Genomic DNA, 12,533 nt, shown 5'->3' with positions numbered 1-12,533 from the left:
TACCCATGGAACCTTACTTCAAAACCTTTTTAAAATGGTTCTTGGGTAGCCAGCCAAAAACTGAAAAGCAGCAAAGTCTGCAGCCCAGATTTGAGGTGACAAATGCAATTTAATAGTTCAAACAGGGCTACATATTATAGATTTCTCTCTCTCTCTCTCTCTCTCTCTCTCTCACACACACACACACACACACACACACACAGAGAGAGGGGGGGAGGAAGGGAGAGAGAGAGAGAATCTGAAATCTTAAGAATAACATTTTTCATTCATTTTTTTAAAAAAAATAACCATCACAGAAGCACAGGAATGCATTGAAGTGCACTGGAAATGGTCTGCTGAAAGCTCAGAAGGTAGACACCCCAACAGCCATAGTATGGGTGGGAGTCTGTTCCTTCCCCCTTGCCAGGAACCATAGCTCCCATCTCCAGTTCTTCTACCCTCACCGCTCCCTCCACTATCCTAGCCCTCGCCAAGAATTTCAAAGTACCAACATTACCATCCGCCACCGTTCCTCCAGCACAACCTGGTCCCTCATCTCTGGCAGTGGCCTGAAAATGTTTCCAAGATTTTGGACAAGATGGTGCTATATAAGCTCTAGGATTTTGCATGGCAATACCATCTTGGAGGTGTCTGGAGAAAAAGGCTGAACAGACGAGGGAATGCAAGAACTGTGGACAAATAGTCCAAAATATGCAGTCCGTAAACTTAAGTCCTCAGTTCAGCACCTATAGGCAGAGCCATCATCTCACTTCCTGATCAGACTTCTTAGAATGTTCACAGCAGTCAGAACAATTATATAAACTCTTTATTCTAAGCATTAGAATATGCTTCATTTATGCTTCCCCTAAACCTGACGCCCATTAAGGAGGGAACACTGATTATACAAAGCCTTAGCATTAGTAAGCAACTCTGGGGGTGGGACTGATGAATACAGTTTTAGAATTGAGAAGTTACGCAGAGGCAGGAGATGTATGTGCAAGTTAACAAAGGCAAACAGAAGGAAATTCTTGACCCCTTCCTCCTGCACTGCTGAAGAAGCTTATGATCATGTGTTTATAATGCCTCAGGGTTCCCGGGGAACTGGAGCACAGGAGATTGCTCCAAGATGCTGATGTAACCAGACATACATGTTGAGGCAAAAGACAACAGCACTGACAGCTCCAATCTGGAGTGTAATCATCAGTAGCAGCTCTCACACGGCTCTCAAAACAGGTTTTCCCTCTGTTCCTCATCTTCCATAACAGAAATACAAGGAAAGAAGGGTGGAACATAAGGGATGAGGCCTGCCTCTCCAAAGTGATCATTTCCTCTGTTGTTCTAAGCACACCACAATGTAAATAATGCCTGTATGCTACTGCCGCTATCATCATGCCACCCAGCAACATATCTGTGCACTCTCTGCACTGGGGTAGCCAACAAGGTGCCTTCCAGATGTCGTTGGACTACAACTCCACCAATCCCAGACAGCATGGACAATGGTTAGAAATAATGGAAGTAGTCCAACAACATCTGAAGACCACCAATGTGGGCAACCCCTGTTCCACATAATATCAGCCGTTTTGTCATGCTGCATTCTGTCTCATGCTAACCAACGGTGGCATGTACATCTGCCCGTTTTTGCTTCCAATCAATTATGAAGTAGTAGACAGAAGGACAACACAAAGTTACTTCCAGGCCCAGCTCCAGGTTTTGCAGAGTCCTTGGGAGAGATGCTCTTAATGAGATACCCCCCAAGCGGACCTCTTCCCCTCAGCACTACAATTGCCTTTCCCCCAAGGGCTAAGTTGCTACCCCAGGCTCCTTTTTGGAGGAAGAGTGGGATATAAATTTAATAAATGGATAAATAAATAAAATAATTTGCACCACTACCCAGGAGAGGGCAAGGCAAATTGCACAGGCTGCCCCTTTCCCTTCCTCTTGTCATTCTTCGTATACTTCTAGAGGACAGGTGAAAGGTCAATAGGCATCAAGAAGGAAGCAGAGCAAGACAGAGGGCTGGCAGTGACCCTCCTTGTGGGATGTGGGCTTTAACAGGTGCCCAATGATGCCAACTTCTGACACTGGTCCTGCAGGCAACCCTAGCAACAAATCACAATTTTATCAACTCAGTGTCAAATGAGATCTTTATTTATTATTACATTATATCCCACTTTTCCTCCAAGGAGGTCAAGGTGGCGTACAAACATGGTTCTCCCTCTCCCGATTTTATCTTAACAACCACCCTGTGAGGTAGGTTAGGCTAAGAGACAGTGACTGGCCCAAGGTTACCCAGTGAGTTTCATGGCTGAGCGCAGATTTGAACCCTGGTCTCTAACCAGTCTGATACTCTAAGCACTACACCACACTGACTCTCACATCATATCCCAGGTCTGACACAAAAACCAGAGAGTTCTATATTACCATGCTATCAATGCAACATTTGGACAGAACTGTAAAAAAAACCCCTCACAGTGGAAATCAAAGGAGGGGTGTTAATGAGCTGATCAATACACACAAACAACTTTTTCAAATAAGTCAGAAGAAACTTATATTCCTTCCCCTCTATCTCTCGCAAAGAGTTACATCATCTTCTTTAAGTCTTTAAAGCCAACAACTTAGCTTGCTACGATCATCACTGTGTGACAGCATAACTGACAGAAAACTAAAAAACCCTTATCACTCTAGTATTAAATCACAAATGAAGCAAGTATCTCCAATAGCTCTATCAGCTCTTCCCAGTCTGCATCCTTCAGAAAGCTGTCAAATACTTTATGTACCTACAACAGTGAAGCAAAGGCCTCTTCTGACTTGTCCCACAAGAACTTCTATTTGGTTAAGGATTAGACAGATAAGAGCTGGCCCTGTCAACCTCCTAAAATCCCAACTGACCAACCTCCATCCTATTGTCCTATAAAGAAGAAACAAAACAAGGGTGTCAGAGATTCTGGCTTATTAAAGGATCATCCCCTCTGCCCCCTCCGCCTTCAAAATAACTAGCCATGAAAACAATACCAAATACAACACTTTGAACAGGTAAAATTATGTGGGTTTTATAATACATAGCAAGCACAGGTTACCCAAAACAGTTGCTACAATTGCCGTCTTGTGCAAGCATACACCAGAGGAGGTTGTCAGTACATAAATTAGTAGCTGTGGAAAGCAGCAATCATGTAAATAAGCCCTCAAAATCCAAACATGGAGTTAACAAAGGGAGAGAACATTTAGGAACCCACTCTTCATTATATGCATTGCAAATGTGCCCAACTAAGTGATTCATTATAATTCAGGGAAACCTGGAGAGCTTTTTTACCGTTATAAGCAACTGTTACTCGAGGTGTGGCATCCAAATCCATTGCAGAGCATTTGGAAGAGTATCCCATTGTTGTGACCGCAAAGAGAACCATCAGATAAAGGGGCACATTCCTTTTCATTCTTCCTGAGCGACCAAGGCTGCTGCCCACTGGGCAACACAGCCCTTTTCTACAAGAAAATCTTGAAAGATTGCTGAAGAATCTTCCTGCTGATTTCACGGAGTGTCACTGCAGGCCACAGAGAAATTTCTGAAACACAAAATGAAAAGGTTTTTTTAAAACAACAACAAATGACTTCTTAATTGTGCTAAAAAATTAACAGCATAATAGAATAGCTCATAGATCTACCACCAAGATTTACTGCTAACTCAAGCCCTCCATGTATTGAAGTGACTGCAGAGGCACAAGCTTAGCCTTGCCCCACAAACCACGTTGCTCCTCCTGCCCCCACAGTCACTGTTGCCATGTTGAACATATGATCTGCAGTGCAGAGCCTACTCGATGCACGGCGGCCCTCGGTGCGATTGGGAACTCTGAACTTACACAATGTTACAAAATTGTGGCATCAAATTGTCCTCAACTATCTAAAATGGTAAAGACAAACCAAATATACAGATACATCAAAATCTGAAGGGTTTACATTTCTGTCTGCTTAGCCACATCATTCTAGGTTCATTAATTCTGCCCTCCAAGCATTCCCAGAACCAGGAAGATGCAAAATAAGGCTGGCTATCTTTGCTTTGACCTAACATCGCTGAGGCCATATCTTCACTATACATTTAAAGAAGTACCATACTGCTTTAAACAATCATGGCTTCCACCAACGAATCCTGGGAACTGTAATTTGTTAGAGGTGCTGAGAGTTGTTAGGAGACCCCTCTTCCCCTCAGACAGCTACAATTCCCAGAGTTCCCTGCGAAGAGAGATTGACTGTTAAACCACTCTGAGAATTATAACTCTGTGAGCGGAACTGGGGTCTCCTAACAACTCTCTAACAAGTGATAGTTTCAAAGATTCTTTGCGGGAAGCCATAACTGTTAAAGCGTTATAACAGTGCTTGAAATGTATAGCAAGGATGTGGGTATACATTTTGGCAGAGCTTGGAAGATTACTTTAAAAAAGTAATAAATTACAGTTACAGTTACATCCCCCCCAAAAAGTAGTAATTACTATTATAATTGCAATTGCTCTGAAAGTAACTGATTACTTTACTTTTCCTCCAAAGTAATCACTACAATTACATTTCAGTTACTTTAAAAAACGCCTACAAGGTGCTGGCCTTGGCTGCTGCACGTTTAAGTAGCCTAAAACAACATGAAAAATAAACAAACACATACATAATAGAGTAATTATTTTTATTCATAAGATAGCAATGGTGGTCTCTCCACTGGTAAGGGTGGTGGGGAGGGAGGCTGAGGCCACTACTCAGATCTTTGCATGTCAAACCAAGTGCAACCCTACCTCAGCCAGCCACCATAATCTCTCTCACTTAACCACCTCCCAGACCCTGCCCTGCCACCAACTAAGGGACACTCAAGCAAACATTTTCCCCTGAGATGCAAAAAAGTTAAAATACTGCAAATGCAGCACAATACCCAGAGAGGGTGGTGGAGGCCACTTTTTGTGCCAAGTGCAAACACAGTATTCACACACACACACACACACGTTGTCACCTTTCACCTCCACAGTTCTTTATCTCCATTCTGCTGCTGCCTCCTTCTCCTCCTTTATCCATGTTCTTGACCTCCAGATCCTTTTTCCCTCCACTCCATTCTTCACCACCACTATCTGTTTTTTAAAATAATTCTTTTCTCCACTCCACCCCATCTCTCTGCCTCTTCCCTCGTCGCCTCCTACCCATCCACAGAGCATGAGGAAAGAACAACACTGCACAGAAGCCCAGTTTGAGGCACATGATTTTCATCCAGAAATCAGAGGAGCAGAAGACTTCCCCTGCTCCCCCCCCAAGTAATGCCCAAAAGTAATTCTGGAAATGTTACAATTACTCCACAAAAGTAGTAAAATTACTCCTAGTTCTATTACAATCAAAATGTAAAGGAATTACCCACTCCTTACTCAAAAAAGTAATGCATTACAAGAAATTTGTTACTTGTAACTAGTTACTTCCAAGCTCTGCATTTTGGTTTCTACTGCTCAGCAGCATTACTGCATGTCTGCACCCCAAACCTCTTCTCATTGCTCTGATACCTTAACCTGCCTCCAGCTCCACTGAGCACTCTGTATCCCCTCTTCCTTAGTACTGCTGTTCCCAATCCTGCACCATTAATTTCACCATACCACCACAGATGTCTGTTGTATTCTTTTGTGTCTACATTTTAGTTTTTCCTTCTGCTTCATTTCAGACCATCAACTGCCAACTAATGTGCCACATAGGAGAAATTGTCTTGGGCCTCTTCAAAGCCATTCACTTCAGAGCATGGCAAGGTTCTTTAAAAAGCAAATTTCCCTTCCCAACTCTGAAAATTGCTCTCGCTAAATCCCAGTCTTACAAACAAATGGCTAAACAACAACAGTAACAGTAACAACACAACTAGATTCTCCAGAGTGGGATCTAGCACGTTTTAGGAACCGTAAGCTGCTCTGCCACAGCAGCTGCAGCAGGAGGAGCACTGCTACAATTAAATATCATGTATTAAACATTTTGTTCTAAATGTTTCTGGGGAAAAACACAATGCTAATTGTGATTTATTCTTCGTCTCCCTGGACTTTATGTAAGGAACTAAAACCCCTAAACACAACATGGAGTGCTTAAATGAATGCTGTACTGAGGATATTTTGCATTTGTATGCCTTGCAACATCAGTGGTTTAATTTGAACTTAACGAGTAATAATTGTTTATTTCATCTAAGATCTATTGCAGGGAAGGGCTAACTCCTTGTTTAGGATTAGCATGTAGCTAAGCATTCTACCCTAGTCACTAATCCTCTTTTAATAATTAGCATTTTTATTATTTAGAATTGATATAGCAAAGCTCTTCACATACATTATCTCAATAAACTTTTCAACCACCCTGTAAGGTAGGCTGATATTATAATCTCCTTATTGTACATGAGGAACTGAGACTGAGACAGCCTGCAATCCTATACACACACTTAACCTGGGAGTAAATGATTGCGGTGTTAGTGAGGTAATGGCAAAATCTGCATTCTCAGTCTTGGGTATTATGCCTCATTAGCTTGTGGAGACTGGCAAATTGTCCCAGGGAATAATTCAGCTTGGGATGCAAGAAGGGAGCCCTAAAGCAGTATGGTACAATGGCTAAAGAGAACAAGGTTGGATGCAGGGCTCCCAGGATCAAATCTCCACAACCTGTCAAACTCCCTACATCTCAGCCCAGCCTACCTCACAACGTTGTTCCAAGTGCAAAGCATAGTTCTGAGCTCTTCTGAGTTAGAGCTTTCCTCTGAGGAAAAGCAAGCTACAAATGTTATGAATAAATTTTCACTTCTACTCCTTGTCCAACACTTACCTTCTTCCAATGGACTAGGCCAAAAACAAAACAAAAAAATGGAGTAGGATTTAAACATGCCCAAATGGAGTAGGATTTTTTTTTAAGTATTAATGAATCTCAGAAAGAAGTCCAAGAAGATAATTTGTAACTTAACACCAGACACAACATGTAATCCATGGGGTCTACAGCAAGGGTTCCCAAACTGTGTCCATGGACCAGCGGTGGGCCGCAAGCTGCAGTCAGGTGGTCTGTGCCATGTCCGTATTAAATATCCATATGGATTTTTAACTGTATTTTTATTACTTCTTTTGTTTCTTATATTGTATTTTATTGTACTGCCATTTGAATTCTATGGAATGCAAACAATAATACAATAAAATGCAATTTATAAGAAATAAAGGAAGCAATAAAATACAATTAAAAATCATACTGTATCTAGCTCAGCACATTACAATTGCTACAAGAGGCAGGAAAAGCATGAACCACGAAGATCCTCAGCCATTTCTGAGCGGTCCACTGGGGGTGGGGGAGTTTAAACAGAGCTTTAGTCTCTTGCAGAAACAACTTTTCTGCAAGCTGTAGACCAGTGGTTCCCAGTCTACAGCCTGCAGAAACGTTGCTTCTGCAACAGACTAAAGCACTATTTCCTGCAGGTGTTGCCTGCCTGAACAGGGTTTAAGCAAGAAACAAGAAGGATTTACTTAACCTAACTAATGTTCCCAGACCCATGTTGGAAACCCTATCCACATAGAAGGTGCCCCCCACATTAAAACTGAGCCAACCACATGTCAGCTGGGGACGTGGACAACACATATACCACAGGAACACAGGAAGCTGCCTTATACAGAGTCAGACCAATGGTCCACCTAGCTTAGTACTGTCTACACTGTCAGGCAGCAGCTCTCTAGAGTTTCAGGTAGGTTCCCAGTCCTACCTGGAGATGCTGAGGACTGAACCTGGGACCTTCTGCATGCAGAGCAGATGCTCTGCCACTGAGCTATGGCCCTTCCCATCGTTGAGGGGATGAGATAGCCCAATGCATTCATGCAGGCACTGAACATCTGAATAGGGCAGTGAGGAGTTACCACATGCAGCCCAACCCACAGTATGCTTATCTGAGGGAGGGTTGCAATTAAGATCTACACCTAGAATAATGGAAACGTACTATTTTTATTTCAAGAACATGACTTCCAATTTAGGCAAGCTTAAAATTAATTCTACTCTGGAACAGCTAATCAAACATTTGATATCTATATGCCACTGAAGGCCAAAAGGCTGAAACATGCCTGGCAATTGTAATAGTTATTCCCCACATTTATTGGTGATTAGACTTGGTTTACTCTGTCTTGCAGTGATATTTTTTTTAAAAGCATAAAAAGTTTGTGCAATTTTACATATTTTACTTTAAATATTTAAAGTAAATATTCAATTATGTACAAACAACATCAAAGTGAGTAAGATTTGCTGTATAACATTTTAACATATTGTTTCAGAGTCCTAGCCTATTTCTCAAATCAAAATCAACAAAGATATTTTCAACCCACAAGGCATTTATAGCTGAGGAAAACCAGTTATACTATCTACAATACCAATACGGCCAGCACAATTCTGCCTTCTTTTGATCTTCCCAGTGCAATGGATTCTAGTCCCTATGTCTAAGATGCAGACACATTGGAAGGAGCTATCCCCCATGATACCAGCAACAGTCAAACTCCAAAGGCATACATCCACCAATGAAAACTACCATCTCCCAAATCCAAATCCAATTGATGATCCTGTATAAGAGAGAGAAAATTTCCTCATGGGATAGGGCAATAGTCCAGAGCCAACGGCATACTGTCTTTGTAGAGCTTGCCAATACCCCAAGGTCAGCATGATGTCAACTAACATAATCAACACATAGGCACGCAAACACATTTTCCCAGACACACAATCACTAGAATAAATCATATAGAAGAGTGTTCCTCGACAGCAGTTGTTCACAGACATATGCTGTATTAATTAAAATGTGTTACAGCAATGTGTTGAAGAACAAGGCAAGCTGTGGAATAATCAGCAAATGCCTCCTTTTACCAGTTAAAAAGAAAGTCACAAGTTTAGTAGGTGAATATTTTTGATAAAATAGAAAGTACAAGCAGAGGACATGTTCTATTCATTTCCTTTCCTTTCTTATTTAGTACTCTCAACTCATGTTCACAGTTCTGAGCCACAATAATTAAAAGTTCTGCATGCAGAAACACGGACGTTTCCATAAATGTTTGCACAGTTATGCCACTTTGGATCCAAGGGTTTGATGCATAGGGGCAGTTATGTCAACATTCTATCTTGCAGCAGAGGGTTGGCTACAGAGCCTTTGAGTCTTTTCTAACTCTACAGTTCTGTCTTTTCAGACAAAAAGAAATTCTGAATTTCTCATCTACCTTTCCCCACACCAAGCAGCTACAGTGTTAGAACATGTTGCATTCTTCCGGACAGACAGACAAAGGCAGACAGACAAAGGCTTGCCTAAAATAAGCGTATGCAGAGACATAGGTTCATATGTGGGGGATGGGGGATGGCATCAGTACTGTAGGTCTGTTGTGAAAAGCGATGACTGGCCAGGTTTATATATGCAGTAGATAGAATGAGGTGGTAAAATGGTCTGTGGTACTTCCGAATGCAGGAGGAGTATCATAATTTTGAACATCCCTCTATGTTTAAACACACATACACACATATCTCTGTGCAAGTAGAACCTAATACTACAGGGATAGGGCATCTCTGACATGTGCTAGGGTGAGGTTGTGTGTGTGTTTGTTTTCTGTTTATTTCACAGTGAGGTGGTGTTGTTTTAAAAACTGGGAAGGATGTTCTAATATGCACTTAGGAATACTGGAAGCTGCCTTATACTGAGTCAGATTCTTGGTCCATGAAGCTCAGTATTATCAACACTGACTGGCAGTGGCTCTCCAAGATTTGAGGCAGAAAGTCTCTCCCAGACCTACCGGGAGATGCTAGGGATTGAACCTGGAACCTTCTACATGCAAAATAGGTGCTCTGCCACTGAGCTATGGTCCCTCTCCTGCCGTCTGAAATGGTGCCAATCTCCTACACCACCTCACCATTTGCCACCTCTTCCCTGTCTATTGTTAGGAGGATGCCAAGCAGAATTCCCCTGGAAAGAGACCTTCAACATGAACAAGTGAAGAGGGCTGCATTTAGAAATAAATCAACAGCAACTGACATAAACCTTTTCTAGAAGCTTTTGCAAGCTTTACTATATATGGAGATTTTTCATTTGAACCTACACAAGCTAGGGTCACACTGTGGAAAGGCTTTAGTATGGAGAGCAGAGGTTAGTTAGAATCACACATAGTGGAGCAGACATAATAGCATTGTAGCTATTAGCTGCATTTAATACTCCTGATCTGCATAGTTAAATTATCATATCCACAAGAAAAACGGAGCTGCTACAGAAAGAGAAGCATGCTTCACATCCATGTGAATATATGCACATGGAATATATGCAGCCTCTTAACAGAGAACCTCAGTGTGCTGTTCTTTATGTCAGTAAATTGGAATACAGTAGGAATGGAGATAGAAACAAGACATGTTTACATGCAAAATGGCACAGACCTGCATACAGGTTGTGACATGAAATTAAATGGCACATGGAACAAAGTGGGTTTTTTCTTCAACAGTAAGGCATTTATAAATAACTAGCTGGAAGCTGAGACATTATGCATAGCTCAAAAATGGGGAAATGTGCAAGTTTTACAATTACATAATGGGCTTGTAAGTACTGTGGCATAGCAGTGATGCAGAAGCTCAACAAACCTTATGCATACAGCCAGAGCATCTCACAAGAAAACTAGATTTACTTTTAAGAAGTGGACTCTGTTGTTTCTGAGCTTGACCTGAGACTAGACCTGAGAAATCACTCTAAAACAAGAAGCAGATGATAATCAGTAGCTTATATAACAAATGAATGTAATAGGCTAAATAAAATATAGCTGCCACAGCCCACGCCTCAACCTGAGTGAGAGGAGAACTGCATAGCATCCCCGATCCTTTGAGGAAGGGCAGAAGCTAGCAGTAGAGCATCTGCCTTGTATGCAGAAAATCCCACATCCAATCCTCAGCATTTCCAGGTAGGGCTGGGAGAGACTTCTGCCTAAAACCCTGGAGAGCCGTTGCCAGTCAATGTAGACAATACTGAGCTAAATGGACCAATGGTTTGACTCAGTGTTAAGGCAGCTTTCTATCTTCTACGTAACCTGAGGCTAGTGGTGAGGAGTATGAAGAATCCAAGTCAGGATGCCAGCAGACACCTCTCCCTGAGTCCAATTTATCTAAAGAATCGAATACCTTCTGCTCCACCCAAGCCTGCTCGATGGCACAAGAAGCATGCCAAGCAGAAGAGAACACCAGGGGTCAGCAGCTTAAGTATTCCTATTTTTCAGGCACAGATATGGAGCGTGGGAGGAGAAGACTGGCTGGAGGGACTCGTAAGGCCTCAACTGGAAGTGATTTGCTTGGCACTTTCCATAGTGCTGCCTTGCATCATGGGTACCTGGTACAAATGGATCAGTAGAAGGATGGAGGAGGAAGTGCAAGCTTTCCTCTGCCGGAAACCCTGGAGAGCTGCTGCCAGTCAGTGTAGACAATACACTGTATGTACGCTAAATGGAACAACAGTTTGACTCAGTATAAGGCAGCTTCCTATGCTCCTATGTACTTCTTATTCTAGTCATTTGGTTCTTTATGTTGTTCGTATTTGGGAGACCAGGGTTCGAATCCCCACACAGCCATGAAGCTCCCTGGGTGACCTTGGGCCACTCACTGCCTCTCAGCCTCAGAGGAAGGCAATGGTAAACCCCCTCTGAATACAGTAGGGCCCCACTCATATGGCAGATTCCGTTCCAGGCCCCCGCCAAAAAGCGAAAACCGCCGGAAAATGGGGCCCTACTCAGCTGTAGCACGAGCTCCTCACCCTACAGCTGATTGCGCAATCAGCTATAGGGCGGGGAGCTCCAGCGTTCCAGCTGATCGCGCACTACAGCTGATCAGGCCACCTAGAATGCATTTTATTAGTTGTAGTGTGTAAGATATGAATAAATAATATATATTATAAAGACTGTTCTGCTGTCTGAAGTTTAACTCCAAAACTAAAAATTTCTGGTACCTTCCAAGACTCAAGAATTCTTGGGTGGGGTCTCCTCTATCCTCTGCCTGCACTGGACGACAGCTGTCGATAACCAGTGAACTAACATTTGACATACAAGGACGCTATGAAGATACAGAGAAAGGGAGAAAGCCAGAATCCTAGACCTTGCACAGGGGGGCCAGCCTTGCCAGTTATCAACCATATCTTTCCATATGAGCCTGTCTGAACTCCGAGATCACCAAGGAAGCCCATCTCTCGGTCCCATCACCCTCACAGGCTTGTCTGGTGGGAACACGGGCTTTTTGGTGGCCAATCCCCAGGCTCTGGAACTCCCTTTCTAGAGAGGTTAGTCCTTCCGTCAGCAGGTGAACACCTTCTTGTACCAACAGGCTTTTGGGAACTTACTGCAAGGGCTATTAATAGAGTGCTATTTTACTGATTTCTTTTGGGAGGTTTGTTTAATTGCTATGTTTTGAATGGTTTTAATTGTATAGATAGTTTAATTTACAATTGTAACTTTCTGTATGTTTTACTTATATGTTTTTAGCTATATTCTTTTCAATTTTTGTAAGCCACCTTCAGTCCCAGTTCTGGGGAAAATGTGGGATACAAATGAATAAAATCA

At 42.4% G+C, this 12,533-nt stretch overlaps 1 protein-coding gene across 4 annotated transcripts in view; it reads right to left on the bottom strand.

Annotated features, from left to right (window-relative positions):
• The window catches only part of SEMA4G (semaphorin 4G), a 136,838-nt gene that overhangs the window by 66,170 nt on the left and 58,135 nt on the right, over positions 1-12,533 (bottom strand). For all 4 annotated transcript variants that reach the window (XM_061636179.1, XM_061636178.1, XM_061636180.1 and 1 more), the window contains one exon: positions 3,290-3,539. In XM_061636179.1, the coding sequence (XP_061492163.1) occupies positions 3,290-3,410 (121 nt within the window). In that variant the 5' untranslated portion in view covers positions 3,411-3,539. The remainder of the gene's footprint in view (positions 1-3,289; positions 3,540-12,533) is intronic.

The sequence above is a fragment of the Rhineura floridana genome, chromosome 7 (genome assembly GCF_030035675.1).
Source record: "Rhineura floridana isolate rRhiFlo1 chromosome 7, rRhiFlo1.hap2, whole genome shotgun sequence".
Classification (NCBI taxonomy): domain Eukaryota; kingdom Metazoa; phylum Chordata; class Lepidosauria; order Squamata; family Rhineuridae; genus Rhineura; species Rhineura floridana.
The sequence above is the reverse complement of the archived record's forward strand: the minus strand, read 5'-3'. Positions and strand labels throughout refer to the sequence as shown.